At 40.4% G+C, this 24,592-nt stretch overlaps 1 protein-coding gene across 1 annotated transcript; it reads left to right on the plus strand.

Annotated features, from left to right (window-relative positions):
* The first annotated feature begins 4,087 nt into the window (after positions 1 to 4,087).
* On the plus strand, positions 4,088 to 24,284 carry ptk6b (PTK6 protein tyrosine kinase 6b). Its single transcript, XM_028583820.1, has 8 exons — positions 4,088 to 4,615; positions 10,024 to 10,145; positions 11,909 to 12,072; positions 12,490 to 12,655; positions 16,565 to 16,726; positions 18,597 to 18,778; positions 19,095 to 19,248; positions 23,860 to 24,284. Exons 1-8 carry the CDS (start codon positions 4,242 to 4,244, stop codon positions 24,045 to 24,047), a joined length of 1,512 nt encoding a protein of 503 aa, XP_028439621.1. The 5' UTR covers positions 4,088 to 4,241; the 3' UTR covers positions 24,048 to 24,284.
* Positions 24,285 to 24,592: the final 308 nt, after the last annotated feature.

Consider the following 24,592-nt stretch of genomic DNA (forward strand, 5'->3'; position numbering starts at 1 on the left):
GGTTTAAAGAAATGCAAACAACAACAACCAAGAGCATTTTTTCTCCTATCCAAGAATGTATGGTTCATCCTTAGGCACGCTCTTATTCTCGATCTTTATTAATGATTTAACGCAAATGTTTACTGACAGTTTAATTAATTTATATGCAGATGACACCGTAATATATTCATCCAGTTCTGATATTTCACAAATCCAATTATCTCTTCAATCGGATTTTAATTTAGTTCAAAAATGGTTTTATTCTAACAAACTCCTATTGAACAGAAAAAAATCATGCACTATGTTGTTTTGCACTAGACCTAATTCTATGCCTATACCTAAATGCTGGTCAATTGGTTTTCTTGATAAAACAGCTTTAACAATAGTTGAAGAGTATAAATATCTTGGTCTTTGGCTTGATACCCAGCTCTCCTTCAAACCTCATATTAACTCAATCTGCAAGAAAATATATGGCCAATTGAAGTCACTTTATCGCTCTGTAGATTGCTTTTCACAACAGGTTCGGAAAAGAATTATAACTCATTTGATACTTCCAATAATTGATTATGCCGATACTATATACGGGAATACCACAGATTCAAATCTTCGTCCTATTTCTGTACTTTATGATAGTCTTTGCAGATTTGTGCTTGCCTTATGGCCTTATAGAACTCACCATTGCCAAATGTATGAGTCTTTGAACTGGCCGGCTCCCAAGTCAAGAAGGCAATTCCACTGGTTATTACTTATTTTTAAGTGTATTCATTTCCATTTCCCTCCATACTTGAAATGTCTTCTAATTTCTTTTAATACACAGTACAATTTAAGGCATACGGATCAGCTCTTCTTTTATGTACCCAGAATTAACAAAGAAGTAGGTCATTGTGCATTTAAATTTAAAGCACCATCAGACTGGAACAATCTATCTCGCTCAGATCTATAACTTCGTTTTATGTTTTCAAATCATCTCTTTTTTACTTATTCTCAAACATCTTGTTCCTGTTTCTGATCTCTTTCTTTTTTCTTTTTTTTTTTCTTTCTTTTTTCTCATATACTGTACATGTTTGCAGTTATGTACCTGCATGCGATAGTGAAGTGCATAAATATATTTATACCTTATTTCTGTATCTGCATTTTTGCAGATGGCTCACTGATTGACTTTGATTATGGTATGGGCTAAAGGGAAGGGATTAGGTTTGTGGGAGCATTGTTAGTGAGTGTGTGTATATGAATGTGAATGTTGTTGTATTTAAATGTTTGTTATTGTCTTGTGCTGTATTTACTTTAATTATGATTCTCCATCTTGATGTTGGTTTCTTTTGTATCTTAAAGGTCCCCCTTGAAAATGAGATGGTGCATCTCAAGGGGTTATCCTTGAAAATAAATAAGTATGCATGGTGTAGCCAGACCTTACTCCACAGTGCTGTGGAGATAGATCTGGCAATGCGAGAGATCAACTAATTTCTACAACATTTAGACCATACTTCTATTTGGGATTTGTTAGAGCTAACAGAGACTATAACACAATCCTGTGTTAGATCTGGTAGATCACAGAGAGTATATTACAATGGCACTTTTTCAAACAGCAAGGCGTTAGACTGTGGTGTTCCACAGGGGAGTTGCCTTGGACCTCTTCTTTTTGCAGTTTTCACCAGTGATCTGCCACTTGCTATTGGGAAAGCAAGTGTAACAATGTATGCAGATGATTCTACCCTCCATTATGCCGCATCCACATGCTCTGAGCTTAATCAGGTTCTATCTAGTGAGCTCAACATCGTACTTAATTGGATAATAGCAAACAAACTTGTGCTTAATGCATTAAAAACAGTCTGTAGGATATTTGGCTCTAAACATAAATTAGCACATGGGCCTGAATTGAATCTTGTAGTTGCAGGCCAATCTATAAAACAAGTAAATAAAGTTAAGCTTCTAGGACTACGGCTTGATAGTGCATTGTCATGGTCAGATTACATTGACTATATAGTTACTAAGATGGGCAGAACAGTTGCCATCACAAGGAAATGTTCATTCTCATGTATTTTTGATAGCATAACCTACAGTTCAGATATCCATACTTATTTAACAAGAGGAGCCAGTAGGGGGCAGATGACTTTACCTTTACCAAAATCCAATAACTTGAAAAAAACCTTTCATTTATAGAGTTATAGTTCTTTGTGGAATAAAATCCCAATTAACATTTGTTTTATTACAGGAAAGGTATATTTTAAAAAGAAAGTAAAATCTTTCCTTCATTTAAATTATTTATCATGAGGTTTCTGATTGTGTGAGGAAAAAATATCAGATTTTCGTCTATTTCAATGTGAGCTACCTTAATGTTAGCTATGTAACATACTGTAATATATAACTTTGTTTTCAAGATATTTCTCTATTTGCTTGGTTTATTATTCTTTTCATTTAATTTTAATTGTAATTTGTCCATCCATCCATCCATCTTCGTCCGCTTATCCGGTGTCGCGAATGCAAATTGTAATTTGTCTTGTTTGTTATTTAGTTTTGTAATCAGATATTGTGGTATTTAGTTTCTTTTTTTTTCTTTTTTTTTCAGTATATGTTATGAAATGTTTTAATATTGTCTGATTAAATGTTGTTTTGGACTCCAGGAAGACTAGCTGGTCGTCTAGGCGTCAGCTAATGGGGATCCTTATAATACCTACAAATACAATCCACGGAGTGTAATTTACATCTCCGTTCAACAATGTTGGTGTGTCCAGTTCACCAAAAACCTACCCAATGAAGGTGGTTCTTTTCGGCAGAAATGACAGACTTTTACTACTATGTTTGTCTCTTAATGCAGTGTATGAGTACCACACTATTCCTCTAAAATAATCATCTTAATCAGTACAGTGTAACACCTGATCTGTTCCATATAAGATAGATGCTTGTCTCACTTTTAACGATCACTATATTTTATAAGTATTACATTATATTGGCAGTCATTTTACAATCTTAGAAAATAACAAGATCCAACATGAAGTTAGTTTAATAAGACTATCCTCCAACGGGAGCAAACAGTAGAAGAGTGATGAAGGTTGTTTCCAGAGATCACTTCCAGTAAGTGGACTAAAATCTTGGCTGCAGCTGTCGCCGAGGTCCTGCTGCACTCCCTGCTACGCTCTGCTACGCCCTGCTACGCTCTGCGGTGCCCTGCAGTGTCCTGCAGTGTCCTGCTGCGTCCTGCTACATCCTGTAACGCCCTGCAGTGCCCTGCTATGCCATGAACTACTACAACTACCATTTCTAGTCACTGATCCATTATCTTTATTGTGACTATTATTGCCACTGTTCATCACACCCCCAACATCGCCTACCAAGAGCCTGGGTCTGTCCCGTCAGACACCGCCTACCAAGAGCCTGGGTCTGTCCCATCAGACACCGCCTACCAAGAGCATGGGTCTGTACCGTCAGACACCGCCTACCAAGAGCCTGGGTCTGTCCCATCAGACACCGCCTACCAAGAGCATGGGTCTGTACCGTCAGACACCGCCTACCAAGAGTCTGGGTCTGTCCCATCAGACACCTCCTACCAAGAGCCTGGGTCTGTCCCAGGTTTCTTCCTAAAAAATGAGTTTTTCCTCGCCACTGTCACAGTAAATGCTTGCTCTTGGTGGAATTACTGGAATTGTTGGGTCTTTTTCAAATTATAGAGTGTGGTCTAGACCTACTCTATCTGTAAAGTGTGTTGAGATAACTCTTGTTATGATTTGATACTATAAATAAAATTGAGTTGAATTGGACCTCGTGCTAAGATATCTCTAATAGTAGAACCTTCTACAGTGTAGAAATATTCTGTTACAAGTAGGCTAAAACTCCAGCATTCAAAATGTTATTACATTATTGTGCTCATCACTTTAATGTTGCATCTGGTAACGGTGGAGCTCATTTAAATGACTTTATATTCTGTTGGGTAAGTTGTAAACTGAATGATCAACCAAGCTTTTTAAAACCCATAATAATCACATCATTACCCACGTGGGATTTCTAACTAGACCATGTCTGAGATTTTTGACGCGTCTTTCAGATAATAGGCGTGGCTCTCGTGCATTTTATCATAGGCTGGAATCAGGAAGTTTGTGACAGAGAAGTCTCCCTCTCAGCAGCGCAGCCCAGAAGCAATTCGCTGCAAAGGCATTCCGAGGATTCCTCCTCCTCCTGCCCCCCCTGTCCGACAGGTGTAGCCGGCTGCGCTCAGTCGGAGGCATACGGGGGCGCGGCGGCTGAGAGAACGTCATTCATGCTCATCTATGGGTGAGTGTCTGCGGAAAGCTTGCCCGTGTCTGGACGCACTATGGCTGAGGATTTTCGGCGAAAAGCCTCCAGAAGGAGAAGGAGAAGGAGGAGGAAGCGGCGGCGGAGAGGAGGAGAGACCGAGACCGAGACCAGCCAGTCCGCCGCCGCCGCCGCCGCTGGAGAGATGCTCCATGTACACGGCGCTGTGGCCCTTTCAGTCCCGGCACGTGGACGAGCTGTCCTTCAATGAGGGGGACCTGTTCAGTGTTGTCAGCCGCAGCGGGGACTGGTGGACCGCACGGAAAATCGACAAGAACGGGTGCGTCCTGGACACCGGGATCGTTCCCAAAAACTACCTGGAGCGGGCCGAGTCCCTACGAAACCAACCGTGAGTGGTGACGCCTACTTTTTCTAAATAGCCTACTTCAAAACCAGACTGAGGTTGATTCTAAATAGTCTTTTTCTCTTGCTCATGTCCAACCATTGGTAACTTAAACAGTTCTAAATTCAGCAGACATTGATGTAGGCTACCATTGTGCCTGTATAATTTAACTTGTTATGCAATAGAAATAATTTTTAAATTCTAACAAAATAATGGTGAAAAGTCATGAAACGAGCACACTGTTGAAAAGTTAATTACATGCTTCCCAGCATAAAAATTTAGGAAATTCTTGTCGCCTGGAGGCATTGTGGGAAGTATGGACATAAACATACATAGCCTACCCTGCTTCCAATACCCATAGGCTACTTCAAGACTAATATGCCAGAAAAGAAATGTAGTGGGCTATGTCCCAATACATAGTATGTCAAATGCAGAATGCCAAAAAATAAAAAAACATGATGTCCTACTGCATCTGGTCAGATTTTGCAGTATGCAAGCCAGCATGCTTTCTTGGCTATTCTGTCCCACAATCCTTTCGCACAGCATATGAGCAACAGGGTCAAAGATCAAGGCGCAATTCTATGGAGAAGTAGTAGCCTATGTCCCAAACAGTATGTACTCTGTAAGGACAGCCACAGTACATACTCCGTGGCGACCAGTCATTAGGGGCAGGTGTGACATCGCTTAGAGCACCTTTAAAAGGCCTTGGTGCCCCCCAGCCTCGGGATATTGTCATCACTCAAACTGCTGGTAAAAGTAACCGCGGTTAAACGTGGAGTGGTTAGCTTACAAAATAAGTCAAGTTAGCCCAGAGGAAGAACGTTTCACCTTTCTCTTAGAGAGCCCTCAGCCTTGGGTCAGTGAAAACCCATTTTATCATCCTGCCTTTGTGGTGCTGGTCTGTATGGTGATCACGTTGTGTTGGATTGATTGATATTAGCTACGTTAGATGGTGACGAGTGTGTACATGCTCGGTTGTTGTCATAGAATGCATCTGTATGCATCGTCGCATGACGTTAACTTTTTCTGGCTGAACTCTAACGTTACTACCACGGCCCCTAAAAGCACCGTGATCTGGCGGGGCCTGTAGCCGGGCTCGCGGTCACCTATTGACGGCTAAACAACTGGTGCTGGTAGCAGCATCGCTCTATGTGTTCATGTTACAACGCTGTCTGTTTTGTGGAGCCATGCGGTTTGTTGACATGTTAACAGAGTGAGTTGCAGAGTATTCTAGTGTGACTGGTATGTAGGCCATCTTTTGAAATTGTGCCCCACCAATTTTCTTTAGATATAAACACATCACTGTACATACTAAAGGTAAAATAGTCTTCCTACCCCTGTCAAACTATAAAACAAGGCTGCTTGAGGCTGTAGAGATTTGTGCAATAGTTTCATGGTGAGGGAAATACATGTGTTACGTGCAATATGTTTTTACCACGGGATGTGTGCAATACTGTGATTGTGACAGCTTTGGAGTCCAAAACTAATTTCCCTAAGGGGACAATAAAGTATGTCGTATTGTATCGTATCGTATCGTAGAACAAGTAGGCTATGAAGTTTGGAACTCAGCCACTAGACTTCATTATAAACTTTAAAAAAATGTCTAATTTTAATTTTCGAATTTTTGGATTGCATTACATGAGTTAAGCTTGAAGCTCTGTTCAGCTCCAGCCACATGACTCAGTTTGGGATTTGGGGTTTACTGGTTGTTAAACACATGCACATCTTTCTTGTCCACATACTCACAGCACTGTGGAGCATTCCCTTTTGAATTTCTATTTCATTATATTAGACCAGTAGACCCGATAAGAGTCAATTTGGGATCGAAATAGTATTTTCCTATGTAATAAAATAGAAATGTGAGAGTTCTTGGAAGGCACGAAAGCTGATCTAATTTAGTGCCAGTGTTAAGGTTAAAGCTTTAGGCTTAGGGTGTTGTATAAAAAGCAGAACTTTGCTTGAGTTTCCTTGTTAAAACTCAAGTCTTTTACATTTCTCTGAAAACTTGTAAACACATGCTGTTAAACACACTTTATGGAGCGGCTGAACTGCATTAACGGAACCAGAAACATTATCAAGTCAAACAAGAGGAAATGCAAGTTAATTATGTACTTCCACACATTATTACAAAATTGTAAAAGTATAAACATTGTTGCGGTGCTACTCGTTGGACTTGTATGTGTGCATTTGTCGCATGTTTCAATGTTGTGACACACTGAGTAGGTTGGTTTGATAGTTGCCAGAGAAGCTGACAGGAATGTCCTTTGTATGCATCTCATTAAGATACAGAGACACCGTAGTTTAAAATAAGATAATTATACTCTATATTTAGCAATAAGATACATTTGGATGCTATTTGTTTGTCTACAGAAGATCTAATATGAAAAAAAAGCTACAAAATAAATCGTCCATCATCACTCAGCCGCATTTATAATATATTTTATTATATTATATCATATTTATAATTTTTAATATTGAGTGTTTGGGGCTTTCTCATAACATGTCAGCTTCTATTAATGTCCCTTTGTCTCTTAACAGAAAGTGAGCATTTATAGAGCATTAACTTCATGACAAACAGGACATGCCTCAAGCCTCTGTTGTAAGCAACCCTGTGAGAAATGTCGATTACATCTTTCATACATGTCAAACATGTTGACAGCCAGCGTCACCACTTCTTGTTTTCTCTCTCTCTCTTTCTCTCTCTCTCTCTCTGTTTATTGCTTCGACCGAATGGGAAGTGTGTGATGTGAGGTTAATCTCACATGTCAACAGCTGCTGGAAGGCTGGAATTTATTAAAGTGTTGTTGGTTTTTATTTCATTACAATAAATGTTATTTATTAGGTGATTTTATATGTATATTGTTCATCATTATTAAGTGTCCACTTTAAAACACTTCAGCCACATTCATACAACGTAAGATTAGCAGTAAGAACAGTTATTTTAGGGCTGCAACTGATTATTGTCATGAATGACTGATCTGATAATAAAAATTCAAAATGTCCATTACAATTTTCAAGGCTCATGTTGAAAGCAACTAACTGTCCACAGCCAAAACATATTCAATTAAAAATCTTATCATATGACAAAGAAAATCTGTAAAATGTCCCATTTGAGATGCTTGGAGCCAGTGAATGTTTGGCACATTTGCTTGCAAAATAATAAACTATTAACTGATTATCAAAACAGCTGGTGATACATTTTAAAGGTGACATATTGTGCTTATTTTGTGGGTGCTCTACTAGAACATGTTTACATGTTTTAATGTTCAAAAAACACTTTATGTTTCTCACACTGCCCATGGCTGCTGCACCTGTATTCACCCTCTGTCTGAGACGCTCTGTAGGGGCGCCTGTCTCTTTAAGCCCCCGAAAAAGCCCAGACTGCTCTGATTGGTCAGCGTTTCCAGGTGCACATCTGTTCACTTGCTGTCTCTGTACTGTCTGTCATTGCAGCCGGGGATTGACTGTAACTGAGTATAGCAGCACTTTCGTTCGACCATGAAAAACCCCAATAATTACCTCTAAACCAAAAACTACACAACCGACATGTTCCAGCAGCCGTGTTCTGAAATTGGGGGGAAATTAACAACATGTGCAACCAATATTCCAGGTTTCCCCGAGCAGAAAACTCTGAGTTAGTTAACCCTGAGATGAGGGAAACAGAAAGGGAGGTTAATCAAACCTGAGAGAGAGAGGGGGAACTCCCGCCCGTCTCAGAAAGAGAGGGAACTTAACCTCAGAGTCTGTGAACCTAACCCGGTCGGGAGCGAGTTTTCTTCTCTCAGTCTCCTCCCTCTGACTTGGCACTCTTTCTTTTCCTCATTCATTCATTCATTCAGTCTGTATCAGGCGCATTTTAGCACAGTTTGTTATCTGCATGAATAAAAAAACAGGGTTGGTTTGCAAAAAACAATGCGACACAAAGAATGTGCTAGGATGTAGAGCATGTCCGCGATGGGTGACATTAGTGATATGAGGACAGATAAGGTTATGTAGGCTAACATAATAAATAGGTAGTTATCTGGAAATGAAAAAGCATTTATAGTCGGGGTCTCAATATCATCTCCAGACGTATGTTTAACTCCCTGAGAAGTAATACAGCTTCTTCATCAACGGGATCCTTGACAAAAGGAAAAGCCGTTTTATAGTCTGCCTTGCTGACTGTTGCAAAGCACCGTCAGAAGAGTGTGACTCGCTCTGAAACGTTTTTTTTTTTTTTTTTAAAGATTATTTTTTGGGGCTTTTCCTTTTAGTGACAAGAAAAGGGGAGAGAGATGGGGGTGACAAACAGCAAAGGGCAGCGGGTTGGATTCATACCCACGCCGCTGCAGGACTCAGCCTACATGGGGCAAACGCTCTTACTGGGTGAGCTAGAGGCCACCCCCTCTGAAATGTTTTTTAAACGTTTTTGTAGTGTTCCCTGGACACAAACCTGTAAAAGAGCCATGGATTGCAGGTGAATGATGCAAACCCTTTGAAATAAAAGATTATGAATTATAATTCTGTTAATGATGGTGCTGCAGCCTCAGAATGGGATTAGTAGTCGTAGTACTTTTATAGATTATAGGTTCAATACCATTTCACCGGCAACATTATACTTATGATTAAATATGACATCAATGCACTACATTGGAACTTACGCATTGACTCTAGCAGCAATTTTCTCCCGCGCAAATTCTCTCTCTCTCTTGCAGCAGCCGCAGTGTTGCTTTTTTTAACAAAATACATGTTCAGACTCGCGGCATGAGTATTTCCGCCGACCAGTTTGTTTGTGGTTGTTGCTGCTCTGACAACAATATAATCATGAATACTGTTTTAACCTCGTCTGCTACAGTATAAGCCCATCTGTAGAACCCAAAACTGCAACCAAAAAAGATACACCGAGAAAACAAAATCACAACAAACTAATTCCACTTCCAATCTCTCGGATTAAGAACCAGGAGGACTTTGTGCATTCACTGCTGTTCCAGCCCTACCTTCAGCCTCAGGCCACCATCAGAGCCCAGATAATAACCTGAGGCAGAAAGCTTGGTGTGGGAACGGCATTGAATGCTTTCTTCATTTTGCGTACTGTACTCTTGTCTTTGCACCTACAGTACGCAAAATGAAGAAAGCATTCAACATGTTTAGATACTCTGACCTCTGATAACTCAACGTTATACCTTGAAAAATGAAACCAGATCCCAGGATGTTCACAGGTACATATTGTTGTCAGATCCAATGCTGTTTTGATGAGCAGCAGAGAGTAAATTGCCAGATCTTGTACACAAAGATTATTTTAAAAGATGATTTCAGAATATACCATTTGTAAGATATCTCAGAGAATTATTTTCAGTGTCACACCGTTAAAGTGTGAAGCCATGCAACCACTTCCTAATAATTACTTTCGTCTATGGCTTTCTGTCTTAAACCAGGTGGTATTTTGGGACAATGACCCGCCACGAGGCCCAAAGCCACCTGCTGGGATCAGGAAACGATCACGGAGCTTTCCTCATCCGACGCAGCGCGAAAGATGACATTGGATACGTTCTTTCACGTAAGATAAGAGAGAGGAGAGAGGGGAGATGGAGAAGCCCAAAACGAGAACAAGAGGCGTGTGGTGTTTGAGGGTTTAAATAAGTTTCACAGTTCAAAAACTGTGCAGTATGTATATTATTTATAGTGTCAAATCATAACAGGACTTATCTCAGGACACTTTACACTTTAGAGTAGGTCTAGACCACATTCTATAATTTACAGAGACCCAACAATTCACCCTAGGAGCAAGCATTTCTTGCAAGCAAGTTTTTTTGTTGGCTTATCCTGGCAATGTACTTACATTAATCCAGACTACAGCAGCAGTACGTGAACAAATCACACCAGACAAAGTGAAAAAAATGTTAAACACAACAAACAGTATGCCCTTTTAAGCATGTGCATCTATACAAGTAGGCAACATTAATGTAATTATAAGTTATAAGTTAATACAAAGATGTATTACACAGTGCCAGATGGAAAATGGAGATCCAGGCTTTGATTAGCGAGTCCAGAGCATCATCATCAACACATTACCTGACCTTATTTTGTGATGGTAACCTAATTTCGCCAGCATGGGTTCTGTTTTAACTAGTCTCACTTTGTCAGACTAGTCTCACATCCTCCATGGCACTGTGGAGGAGGGTCTGGCTAGTCCACACAGCATTCTGGGATGGGAGAAAAACATGCTCTGGTTTATTGGCATTTCTGTAAACCAATCACAATCATCAGGGGCGTTGCTAAACTTTGCACGGTGCCTCTGCTAAATAGTCTCAGGAAGGAACTTGTTTTGGTGGAACATGTGTACGTTCAAAAGTAGTTTTAATCGTGTGACAGAAACCTCCGATTGGACAGATAGTCTAGCTGTCTGGATTTACCCTGCAGAGATCTGAGGAGCAGATAACCATAGTCCTCACAAATCCACCAGAGGTTAGAACGCCAACACAAAGGAAGAGGAAGGGGACGGACATCGGCGAAAAGACATGCATCCGGCAGAATTTCCTGCGGCACCAGAGCAATCCCAGAAGTGGGACGTGGTGGATATAGACTACGTTTTAACTGATCTTCTGACTAATTGATCCCAAACAACATGAAGGCTGTAATGCGTTATGACGTTGCATAGTCGACAGTGTCACAGTGTCAATAAGATAAAGGGTGTCCCTTACCCCCTTCTCTTCCCACTAAAGTTAATATCATCATAGCTTCATGAGTCTCTATTTGGCAATGTGACTATAAGTTCTAGGCTCTTAAAAAAAAAAAAAAAAACCTGATCAAGAGATTATTTGAGTTCAGCTGGTGGCTTGTGTCTTTGTTAATGAAATAGTTTGACATGCTGGGAAATACACTACGGTTTGTTTTAGGCAGAAAGTCAGAATAGACGATCGATACCACTCTCATATCTGTAGGGTAAATATGAAGCTACAGCCAGCAAAATGTTAGCTAAGCTTAGCTTAGCACAAAGACAGAGGGATACAGCAAGCCTGGGTATTGGACATAATCCACCTACCTGCATCACTAAAGCTCACTTTTTGATATTAATGAACATCCGTTACGTTCAAGCCATTGCCAAAGTTGCAATAAACTAAAAAATTAAACACTTGGAAGAAAAGTTTTAGGAGACAAACCATTTAAAATGTAAATGTAACTGAATTAAAATAAAAGCTTTGCATTCCTGTTGGACTGTTGAAAGTCCCTCAGTATTAAACCTTTCATTGGACTCTATTGAGGATGGATTTGTAGCAGCTTAAACTACAACTTAAGACTTGTTTGTGAATCTTCCTGCAGTGAGGTCGAGCAGTCGGGTGAAGCATTTCAAGGTCCTCAAAGCAGATGAGAGGAATTTTTACGTGGAGCACGGCCACCATTTCAGCTCTCTGATCGACTTGGTGGAGTACTACCGCGCAAACAGCCTGAACAACACCAGCACGCTGGGAGTCTCCTGCAAGAGGGTAGGACGGGCTCTGTTGGCTGGTTGGATCTTCTTGCTTCTTTAGTTCCTCTTATTTTCTGGTCAAAACAAAAAACGGTGGACAGAGAATTCACTCAAACACAGTTGTTGCTAAAGCGATGTGTGTTTGTAGATGTGGTGTTATTTACGCCCCCCCCGTAAATAACCACATCGGGGTACAACCCCCGCCCCCAATAATCAAAACTGGGCTTCTTAGGACATTTTAAACAATTTTGCTCAGTGTTTTTGTCGCATTTTTCAACTTTTTTGACAATGTTTTCCCGAAGTTTTTTTTTTATCCATGCAGACATGTCCCGGGACTGCCCCAGATAGTTGGAGATCTCTTGAATATTTGTATGTACTACATTTGTGTCCCTTTATGACCTACAAGTGTGTGCATGTGTGTTCCCTCCATCAGAAAAAGCCCAGCACTCGGGACTTGAATCCTTTTACGGTGGATGAGTGGGAGCTCCCCAAACAGGAGTTCACCTTGGAGGAGGAGCTGGGCAGCGGCTACTTTGCTGACGTCTACCGGGGGCGCTGGAAGAACCACATTAATGTCGCCATCAAGATCATCAAAAGTGGTATTTCATCATCTCTGTTGATCTAATGAAGCGTGCTTTCATCGATGGGTTTCTGATCATGTGGACGTGTTTGGCTCCACAAATAACTAAAGAGATGGATGAAAAGTGTTCAGTACACAAAAAGGGAAACCTCTCTTTCAGCTTAGAGTACATACAGTAATCTGTTTATTTCATCTAGTAATCCAGTCAGAACCACTGGTTTTAACAAGGTGGTGGATGGATTTGTCTAGAAACTAGTAAACAAGGTGGAAGACAAATTATGATTCTTTACTTAAATCAAAGTACTAATAAAACAATTTAAATACTTAATTACAAATGCAAGTGCTGCATTTAAAAGGTTACTTACAAGTATTATCAGCAAAATGTACTTGAAGAATCAAGAGTAAAAGTATTATTTGATTGTTAATATTGATGTACCAATGTACAATGAATTGTACAGTTCTGCTCAAGGTTTTGACTACTATATATTAAATAAAGTATGATACTTTAATCCAGTGGTTCCCAATTTGGGAACGACTCCTCTAAACGCTCACTAGATAAATCTGGACTTTTTCTCCAATCATACACATCTAAAACATGACAAGGTGCCTAAATAGGCAATGCTTTTGGGGAGGGGTCACAAGCCAACAAGATCGGTATATGGATTGGTGTAATCTTTAACAATGTATTTAGATCCTGCTGCAGTGTAATCCAGGTTGAGGGGGCAGAAAAAGAGAAAGGGTCCTAATTTGCACCCGGTGCAGCGCAAAGCCCAACGCAAGTGTCTTTGCTAGTTTAAGACCGATGCAGTTGTCATTTTCCCATCCAGCGCCCGCGTCGGCACCCATCTGTGGCCGATGAGCGTGCTGGTCTTACAGGGAGGTGTTTTCAGGTGCATTCTGGGGCGTGCTGGTCTTACAGGGAGGTGTTTTCAGGTGCATTCTGGGGCGTGCTGGTCTTACAGGGAGGTGTGTTCAGGTGCATTCTGGGCGTATTGCTATCTTAAGACAGCAGGAAGTGGTCGCGCCATTGACCAACAAAAACCTGGTCTAAAGTCAATAACGCAGCATTTCATTGTTATTTTAACAGAGCATTAGTAAAATGCTCTTAGGCTTGTGCACAGCGCGTGCACACTATGCTTGTTACACACACAGGGACGCACAGCAGCACACACACATGCAAAATACGTGCAAATCCGCCATCATAATAGCAATGCTCCAAGGTCAAAACGCGCCTGGCTTTTAAAGGGAATGGGAGATGATCTCTGATTGGTTGATTGCATGTTACGCCCAAAACACACCTCTGATTAATGAAGACACTAAGGACAACCCTTTAGAACCATGCGATCAAAGCCATTCGGTCCGTTGTGGCAACACTGGCGAATATCCAGAAGTTAAAGCCCGAGCAAGAACAATCTTTGCTGAGTTGTGTTGGTGGCCATGATGTTGTGGCCCTCCTCCCCACGGGGTTTGGGAAAAGTTTGATTTTCCAGCTCGCTCCGTTAGCGGTGAAGGAGATGGCTAAGAATAACGCTAGCGATGGTAACCCGACGTCACGACCAAACGTTAGCGATTGGTTCTGGCAGATCCAGAGTGGCTCTGGGCAGATCCAATAGTTTTAAACTTCAACATAGTACCCGCCTTCAAGGAAGTTAACACTTGTCAATGGAGAGTGGCCAGACTCTCTGTACAAATGAAATGGACCAGAGTCTGGTAGGATCAGGCTACTCTGGACCAGAGTCTGGTAGGACCAAGCTAGTGTACCAGAGTCGGGGAGGACCAGGCTAATAAGCTATGTCCTGCTGTGCAGCTAAACCGTTTTTAGACACCTAAAAAAATCTAAATCAGTTTAAGTGTATGGTATATGTACAATATTTTCACCCCTTTACCTTGCTGTCAGACAGCTCTTTACGACGGGGAACTGAAGCCGTTATCTCTGCTCTCTGTTGTCTTTCCTTCATTGTTCAAGAATGCCAATATGCATAGTCAATAACATGTTAGACCACATTTGAGTGAAACTAATGAGAGACAGAATAAGAATGTAGAGAGATGCATCATGGTAATCCCTTTTGAGACACCTCTTTCTTAAGTGTGGAATTCAATTGGCACCCAGTTGGATTGTTCATTTAAAACTGCTGCTGCTGTCTTGTCAGTAAAACCCTTTTTTGGTTGGGTCTTTTTGGCATAGTGTTAGTGCTTATGCTAATCTCAGTTTCAGTGTAACAAACACCTTTAGAAAGTAAAGTGGGAGTAGTTGGCTGAGCCATTTTAGAAGCATGAAGCAACTTGCAGTGTGTCGAGTAGCCCTGATTAACCTGATGACTCATTGTACAGCAATAATTTAAGGAAGTAAATGGTTTATGCGTCTTGTTATTTCCAGGTATCACTATAAAGTGAAACTCAGGCCAGTTTACTGTGAATGATTCATAATATCATGTATGATCAATAGTTTATGACACAGGTCAACACTGACTATACTGTTTGACTCTAATAAAGCACAGCATTTCCCTGTAGTCAGTTTCCTTTGGTTAGTTTGTAAATCATGCTTGTGACATCATTTAAGTGATGAGATTTGAGGTCATTGACACAAACCTGATGAAAAAGGTACTCCGATGAGATCAGTGGAGGAATGGAACTAAGTACATTTACCCAAGCAGTGTTTTCCCTGGCTTTGTGGAAGATTTAGGTGCGGGTATCTGGCGATGGGTTAAGGCGTCCTTTCTCAAGAAAATGTTGTGTCTTTGTAGTTGTGTCGTTTCTCTTTTTGGTCATTTTGGTTTCCTTTGGGGTTGTTTTAGCTCTCTGTGCTTATTTATCATCTCTTTTTTAGTCGGTTCGCATCCCTTTGTGGTAGTTTTGTGTCTCTTTTTTCACATCTTTTCAGGCCGTTATCTCCGTATCTGTGTCTAAAACGTTGGAAAAGATAGAGCAGATAATAAATAACTTGCACTCAAAAAGCAAGGCAAGAAAGCAAGGCGGAAAGTTAGTGCCAAAAGTCACGTGACAGTTTTTTGTACTTGTAGAATTTGTTATGTACTTGTAGGATATTTTTTGTCATTGAAGAAATACGTTTTTGTATGTGTAAAACATACTGTATTTGTTTGATAGGTAGGTTTCTTATTTGCAGAACAAAATGTATTAGTTTGTGAATGATGTTTTGTATTTGCAAACCGCAATTAGTTTGTTTGTGAATCGTTGGGCGTGAGTAAAACACGTTTTGTGTGTGTGTGTGTGAGGTTTTGGCATGATTCTAACTCCATAAAAATGTCACACGATTGTTTGTTTTGTCCAACCAACAGTCTAAAATCCAGAAATATTCAATTTTTATTGATATGAAACAAAACTTCAGCGGCAAATCTTCACATTTTAGAAGCTTTGTCTCATCCTTTCAGCATAGTTGAGGACACAGTCATGTCAGTGTTCCGTGCTTCCGTTCAGTATGATCATGGTCATTTGATCTGTACAGTGAGAGCATAAAAGTCCTTCAGCCAGAAAGTCTGATTTCAACTTACTGTATATATCCATAAGTTACCACAAACAAGATGAATACAAATGCACAGTGTCTGCTCAGCTTTAGACCACGAGAACAAATCCCTTTTATTGCTCTTTAATTGATCTCCCAAGCAGCATGCAAGATATTTTCCATAATAAAAGGCTGCATACTTTGCACAGTATATTGTATAATTACCACAGTTAGCATGGTTTTAATTATAAATAAAGAGCAGTTGCAATGTCACTGTGCCACAAAATCCTTTAAAATTAGCTTACCATCTTATGTTTACGAAACAGAGTCCCATCGTTGCATATCATATTTTTGTCATATTTGTTAAAAGTGTGGTTTCCTTGGTTTTCTTTTCTTTCCTCTCTCTTCCTCTGTTGTCTCCCTTCCTCTTTTTTTTTTTTTAATCAGTGTCTTTCTCTCTCCCTTCAGATTCAGAGTTGAACCACCGTGAATTTCAGAGCGAAGTTCAGATCCTAAAGCGTCTCCGCCATCGTCACCTCATCTCTCTGTTTGCCGTGTGCACGGCCTCGGCACCGTACTACATCATCACCGAGCTGATGGAGAAAGGCAGCCTGCTCAGCTTCCTCAGAGGTAAAAAAACAACAACCTCAGTCTACTTCAACTTCTCTCTTTTGTACCAGTCAAATATCACAATATTTTTGACCAAGTTCCTCAATATGGATACTTAAGATAGAAGTATGTTAAACTAAGTAAAGCGCTGAAACGTGGACACATAGGGTCACATTTGGGAATGTAGCGTTATCAGCACCGTGGCCAACTCGCAGAAAGTGCACGCTGTGATACTTCAGCTTATGTTGTATTTACCAAACCTGCAGTTCATCGGGTCATCAGCGCCTTTCTCCTCCCACTATACTGTAAATTGCGTGCATCTTTCTAGCATGGATCAGCCACCATGTCAGTCAAAACAGTGAAAACAAAGATTTAGCGATAACGTTAATCTGCTTGTTCATGAGGTAACCGCTCGATGTGTGTTATTTCGGCATTAGTGGTGGGGAAATGTATGTATTGACTAGTCCTGGTGCTATGATAGGGCTGAGTGCAGACTGCCATATACCCACTGCTGATGCTAGGATGGTTTGAAATGATCCTGATGCCAATATTTGTAATGTAGCGAGGAGTTTAACAGCTGCTGGAATGGAATGTGAACGCTGAGTCAGAGATATGTCATCTTTGATTTCTTCCAGTAACTGTAACATTGCATGGCTGCTTAATCTGTAACACTTAATGATTTAATGTTCACTCAACTGAAAAAGTGTGATCCTTGTGGCAGCTCGTCTCCTTGACCTATGTCTTCGTCTTGCTCGGATTACTGCTGCCAGTTCACCAGGAGGCATACGCCAGGAAACCCTCTTCCTTACACCTGCTTTTTAAGAGGCGGAGAATTTTCATCGCAAAGTAGAGTTGCACTTTCACGGGGCGGTTTTTGTACATACAGCGGAATACATAATTAGGAGCACTTTACTCTTCCCCTCCCATCTCTGTATTGGAAACTCCCACTGTCCCCTTGACCCTCCTGCGAATGCATATGCATGACACGGAAAAGCGCAATTTACCATTTTCAGTCCCCGCGACAGGCAGTCTGCGCTTTTACCTCAGTGCGGCCTGTTTGTACATACCTCGCCATGCTTTTACGCGCACGTTGCGAAACAAATACACCTGAAGTGGGCGCAAATGCGTTAGTACATCTGGCCCATAGTGCCATAGAACGATAACACCCGAGCAGCAGTTGCTGGTTGTATTTAGCCGCTACAGAGCTCCAGGACGTTGGCTACCAGCGGCAGTTGTTTAGCCACCAACAGGTGACTGTGAGCCGGCTACAGGCCCTTTCAGGGGCCGTGGTAGTGGAGTTTAGACAGAAAAAGTGAGCGTAATGCAGCGCTGACAGTTAAACAGATTGTTAAGTTTAGGAAAAAGATCATGGTTTGGATTAAGATTTGAGCGTTTCCGAGCTGAAAGTATTTTGTTTTCGCTGCCTGGCTCTAAATCCATGGTGGTATTGAAAGGGGGATTTCATTCTTGCATGTTTTGTTATTTTTATATATATATATATATATATATATATATATATATATATATATATATATATATATATGTATGTGTATGTATGTATATATATATATGTGTATATATGTGTGTGTATGTATGTATATATAAATGTGTGTATATATATATATATATATATATATATATATATATATATATATATATATATATATATATATAGATAATATCGAGCCTCATATCACAATATTGATAAATAATATTGCCCAAATAATGTCCAATAAAAAAGGATACGAGGAGACATTAACAAGCAAAGTGAATTTATTTATTTGAATACCATACAAGAGTTTTCGCAAATCTAAAGTTACCATCTAGACCTGGTCGGGGTCTGATTCTCTGTGCTGATTGTTTTCTCTGTTATTTTCTTGTCCTGTTTCAGGTCCAGAGGGGCCAGCCCAAGATGTTGTATCTCTCATTGACATGGCGGCCCAAGTGGCTGATGGGATGGCATACCTGGAGGAGCAGAACAGCATCCACAGAGATCTGGCGGCTCGAAACGTTCTGGTGGGAGAGGACAACATCTGTAAGGTGGCCGACTTTGGATTGGCCAGAGTGATCAAGGTACGGGCAGGGGCGTAGCACGAACTTCTGGGCCCTGTAGAGAGGCATTCTCTATGGGCCCCTCTCCACATCCACAGCTATTAATTCTAGCATCTTTTTGGGTCTCCCTCACTAGAGCTGGGTATTGTGACTTTGATACCTGTTCCTAAACGAAATTTGGTACCCAGCCCTACTCCTCACATGAGGGCCCTGGGTACTCAGTCCCCTTTCCACTCCCAGTCCGACAACCCTGGGAACAGGGAAGGAAGGGATATGGAGTGTCTTATCTGAAATCAAGTCAAACTTGTCGTTTTTAAGACCAATATTTCCAATCCAGGAGCCGTTCTACATCACAGAAGATAAAAAGATTCCCTTCAAGTGGACCGCTCCTGAGGCCATCAGCCATGGGAAGTTCTCCAACAAGTCAGACGTCTGGTCTTTTGGTGTGTTGCTCTATGAGATTATCACCTGTGGCGGTGCTCCTTACCCAGGTTGGTGGAACTAAACATTTTTTGGATTGGATGTTTTAAATATTTAATAGCACTTTCAATCATGACGTAACTACAGTGGGGCTCGAAAGTTTGGGCACCCCAGGTAAAAATTTGTATTAATGTGCATAAAGAAGCCAAGAAAAGATGGGAAAATCTCCAAAAGGCATCAAATGACAGTAGACATTCTTATAATATGACAAAAAGTTAGATTTTATTTCCATCATTTACACTTTCAAAATAACAGAAAACAAAAAAATGGCGTCTGCAAAAGTTTGGGCACCCTGCAGAGTTTATAGCATGCACCGCCCCCTTTGGAAAGCTGAGACCTGACAGTGTCATGGATTGTTCTCAATCATTGTCTGGAAAGACCAGGTGATGTCAATCTCAAAGGTTGTAAATGCCCAGACTCACCTGACCTTGCCCCAACAATCAGCACCATAGGTTCTTCTAAGCAGTTGTCTAGAAAACTGAAACTGAAAATAGTTGACGCTCACAAAGCAGGAGAAGGCTATAAGAAGATAGCAAAGCGTTTTCAAATCCCAATATCCTCTGTTCGGAATGTAATTAAGAAATGGAACAGTCATCAGGAACAGTGGAAGTTAAAGCAAGATCTGGAAGACCAAGACAAATATCAGACAGAACAGCTCGCAGGATTGTGAGAAAAGCAAGTCAAAACCCACGTTTGACTGCACGATCCATCCAGAAAGATCTGGCAGACACTGGAGTTGTGGTACACCATTCCACTATAAAGAGATACTTGTTTGTACAAGTATAAGGTCTTCATCAGAAGAAAACCTCTTCTACGTCCTCACCACAAATATCAGCGTTTGAAGTTTGCAAATGAACATATAGACAAGCCTGATGCATTGTGGAAACAAGCTCTGTGGACCGATGAGGTTAAAGTAGAACTTTTTGGCCGGAATGAGCAAAGGTACGTTTGGAGAAGAAAGGGCACAGAATTTAATGAAAAGACCTCTGTCCAACTGTTAAGCATGGGGGTGGATCAATCATGCTTTGGGGTTGTATTGCAGCCAGTGGCACAGGGAACATTTCACGAGTAGAAGGAAAAATGGATTCAATAAAATTTCAGCAAATTTTGGACGCTAACTTGATGCCATCTGTGAAAAAGCTGAAGTTAAAGAGAGGATGGCTTCTACAAATCGATAATGATCCTAAACACACCTCAAAATCCACGGTGGATTACATCAAGAGGCGTAAACTGAAGGTTTTGCCATGGCCTTCACAATCTCCTGACAACAGAATTGAAAATCTGGATAGACCTTAAAAGAGCAGTGTGTGACAGACAGCCCAGAAATCTCAAAGAACTGGAAGACTTTTGTAAGGAAGAATGGGCGAAGATACCTCAAACAAGAATTGAAAGACTCTTGGCTGGCTACAAAAAGCGTTTACAAGCTGTGATACTTTCCAAAGGGGGCAGTACAAGGTATTAACTCTGCAGGGTGCCCAAACTTTTGCAGACGCCATTTTTTTTTTTTCTGTTATTTTGAAAGTGTAAATGATGGAAATAAAATCTAACTTTTTTTGACATATTATAAGAATGTCTAATCTGTCATTTGATGCCTTTTGGAGATTTTTCCATCTTTTCTTGGCTTCTTTATGCACATTAATAAAACAAATTACCTGGGGTGCCCAAACTTTCGAGCCCCACTGTATATGAAATGATGAAATAACAAGTCAAAGTCCTGCATGAGAGATCAAAGTTTGTAACAATTCTCCATCATTTAAGATAAGTCAGTGCCACACAGTAGTCTATAGTACTGCTTGGATGTGTGTCCTCAGTTGGGATGAGATCTTTCAGGATCTTTATTTATGCACTGTTCTCAGCTTTCCTTGAATCATACTTTTTGGACACCTTTTAGGCTGGAGGCAGACAGAACAAACAATATCATTATTCGTAGTAAAGGACACTTTTTTTTTCTTTTTTTTTTTTAAAGGTACAAGCACAGCTTTTTCAGGGGTTGAAAATATGTTTGTTCTTCTTCACCATCCCTGGCTTTCCTCAATTCTGATACAAACAGGGTTTGCTGACTATCTTGTAAACTGGTCTATTTAGTAAAAGATTTCCTGTTAACTCGTCCATTCCAGCTGGATAAGGAAACACAAATGGAAAATGTTATTCTAAAAAGACTGTACGCACCTTTTGAAAGATACCCACTAGATTTGCTTTGGGAAGGGATCTCTTAAATATGAGGAATGTTTCAATTGACATACTATTGTTTTAGGACCAGACTTTTTCGAAAGGTTGTGAAGCAATCCTTTTAAGTATATGCCCCTGTGTTTGTCACAAGAAATAACACACACTTGTCATTTCTTAATGCATCTTAGGGAGAAATTAGAAGCGCAAACACAGCAGTAATCATTGTCCTGTAGAAATGAAATGACGCCTGATTGAATCAAGATTGTGATCTTAATGGAGTAATCATGCAACCCTAATACCACTGCTATCCGTAAAGTAGATATAAGTTGACATCCGTAGCCTTCTTAACTAGAGATGCTCCAATACCATTTTTTCCTTCCCAATGCCGATTCCGATACCTGAACTTGTGTATCGGCCAATACCGGTTTCCGATCAGATACCAGCGTGTCATATATTTTACTATGTTGAATGAACAACACAAACAATGAACGCTGTAATACTTTCTTTTATTATCCAGTTTGACTGGGAGTCATAACAGAAAAAGAACATAAATACATTTTTAAGTTGATTTTCTTCGGGGGTTAGGGTTAAATTACGTGGTATCAGATCAGTGCATCAACTGCAGTACTTCCGATACCGATTCCAGCATTTTAGGCGGTATCGGAGGCTTTTCGGATACTGGTATCTGTATCGGAACCTCTCTACTCTCTTCTCTTCTAATCATTTACTTACAGTACAGTAGGCCCATATATTGTTTTGGTTAAATTTATAATAAAACATCAGATTTTATAAACTAAATGTGTTTTGTGTGCAGAAATATTTATGTGTAAAGTAACTAGTAACTAAAGCTGTAACAGATGAATGTAGTGGAGTAAAAACTACACTATTTCTCTCTGAAATGTAGCGGGGTAGAAGTAAAAAGTGGCATTAAAAGAAAAAGACTCAAGTAAAGTGCAAGTAGCTCAACATTTGGACTTAAGTACTGTAATTGAGTAAATGGACGTAGTTATGTTTCACCATCTTGGATAACAGTCATGGGCAGTCGAATTACGAACGCTGTGTTTGAGCTGTGTTACTGCTTAATGGTTGCACGGCGTTCGTCGTTTGACTGGTCATGACTGTTATCCAAGATGGCGGCCGCATGTAAATTTATAATCTATTTTTGTAATAAACTGTCTGTACACTTACAACGTTCTCAATGCTTCAGTTTACATGCAGGGACCCCCATTATGCTACCGTGGAAGTGTGGTGATATTTTGAGCCTTGTTAGTGGTGTAGAAATAGAGATTTACCCTCTGCCCCGCACCAGCGGTTTGCGCTAGCTTGTTTAAAGCTAGAGACACATTGGGTTAGCATGAAAACATATCCCAGAGAACTGTCGACTCGGTACACATATGTTATTAACCCCTAGGGTCATTTAGCACCGGAATTGTCCTTTAACATTAATTGTTAATTGTTAATATGTCAGGTCTTGTCGTTCTTTCTAGCGTTCCTGCATTTAAAGGTGAACCGTTAGAAGTTGAGGGCAAAAGGTGATGAATTTTATCTCTAATTGTTATAATTTTATCATTAAAGAAGCTCATGAAGTCATCACTACTCAGAGCTAGAGGAATAGATGGCTCAGTAGAGCTGTGACTCTGTCAGCCTGGCTACAGTGCTGAAAAGAAACCTTGGGTTGTTTTTATTTTCTTCTATTACTGATGAATAATAGTCTGATCTGGCCTTTCTTAGGGCCTTCCTATAGGTTTTCAGACTGTCTTGCCAATCTAAACGAGAGTCTTCCAGTTTGGTGGAACGCCATTTACTTTCAAGTTTTCGCGAGGTTTGTTTAATTTGGGAGTTTGGGAGTTATACCAAGGTGCTAGTTTCCTTTGCTTCATCATCTTCTTTTTGAGGGGAGCAACAGAGTCTAAAGTCGTCCGTAGGCAGGCCGTCTACAAAATTATCAATTTAGGAGGGGCTAAAGTTAACATAAGAGTCCTCTGTTATATTAAGGCACAACATTGAGTTAAATGCTGTTGGAATATCTTCCTTAAATGTATCTATAGCACTGTCAGATAAGGCATCTAGTGTAGAAGCTTTTATCTAATTTCGTATAGACTGGGAGTGAGAATTAAAAAGTTATTAGAGAATGGTCTGATTATAAAGGATTCTGCGGAAATACTATTAAATCTTCAATTGCGATGCCATATTGCCAGCACAAGGTGGAGGGTGTGGTTAAAACAGTGAGTGGCCTTATGCACACTCTGACTGAAACCAACTGAATCTAGTAGTGAGTTGAAAGCATAAAGCATGTTAGTAGTCAAAGTAGTGTTAGATACATTTTCAAGATCACCCCATCTCAACTAAAGCTTGCACAGGAATACATTGAAAACAAAGCCTCCATGTGTATCTACAGGTATTTTAGTGGGAAAGAATGTTAACCTCTCCTCACTATTTCTGTTCTCCCTCAGCCTTTAGCAACCAGGAAGTGTACCAGCAGGTTACCAACGGGTACAGGATGCCAGCCCCGGCCAAATGTTCCAACTCTCTCTACCAACTCATGCTGAAATGTTGGAGCTTAGAGCCCGACGACAGGCCAGACTTCAAGACTCTCAAGGCCAAACTGGACAGCAGCTCTTACGAGTTGGAGAGTGACTAATTTCCTTTTTTGTCTGACTAAACAGAAAAAGCAGTCACATTAGGGAGGCTGAAACCAGAGCATGTTTGGCATTTCGACAAGAGAAAATTCAGTAAAATTTACCTCATTTTCCTATGCTTATGTGTGTACGTGACTGAGAACAACCATCTTTGAAATCGGTCCAGTATTGAGTGAGAACACTGTGACATCCAACCGGGCTGCAATGTAATCCTGTAGGTCAATTTCTGTTTTTGCTGCTGACGGACTCAGATTATTATTCTAAGTGTCTGACAACATTATGGAAAGGATCCCTACAGAGATAGACCTTTTAGTTAAAGAGTAGAATCTTCTTTGTTTAACCAGAAGCAGCTCTGAAATCGCTATAGAGCCAACATATTTTTAATTGTAAATCTGTAAACTACGTTTTTATTTCAACCAAAACTAGAGTTGTGATGGTTGGAAAAGACGACCCAAAACGGTTTATCATAGTTTTATTTTGTTTCTGTCGACTTTGAATGAAGTGTATTTTACGATGCTAAAATGACTGATTATTTACATGGAGTCTG

This window comes from Perca flavescens, chromosome 7, assembly GCF_004354835.1.
Source record: "Perca flavescens isolate YP-PL-M2 chromosome 7, PFLA_1.0, whole genome shotgun sequence".
Classification (NCBI taxonomy): Eukaryota; Metazoa; Chordata; class Actinopteri; order Perciformes; family Percidae; genus Perca; species Perca flavescens.

Coding starts and splice junctions, on each gene's coding strand:
- ptk6b (XM_028583820.1), top strand. CDS start 4,242: ATGGGTGAGTGTCTGCGGAAAGCTTGCCCGTGTCTGGACGCACTATGG. Junction 16,727..18,596: donor CCTGCTCAGCTTCCTCAGAG/GTAAAAAAACAA, acceptor GTCCTGTTTCAG/GTCCAGAGGGGCCAGCCCAA. Junction 19,249..23,859: donor TGGCGGTGCTCCTTACCCAG/GTTGGTGGAACT, acceptor GTTCTCCCTCAG/CCTTTAGCAACCAGGAAGTG.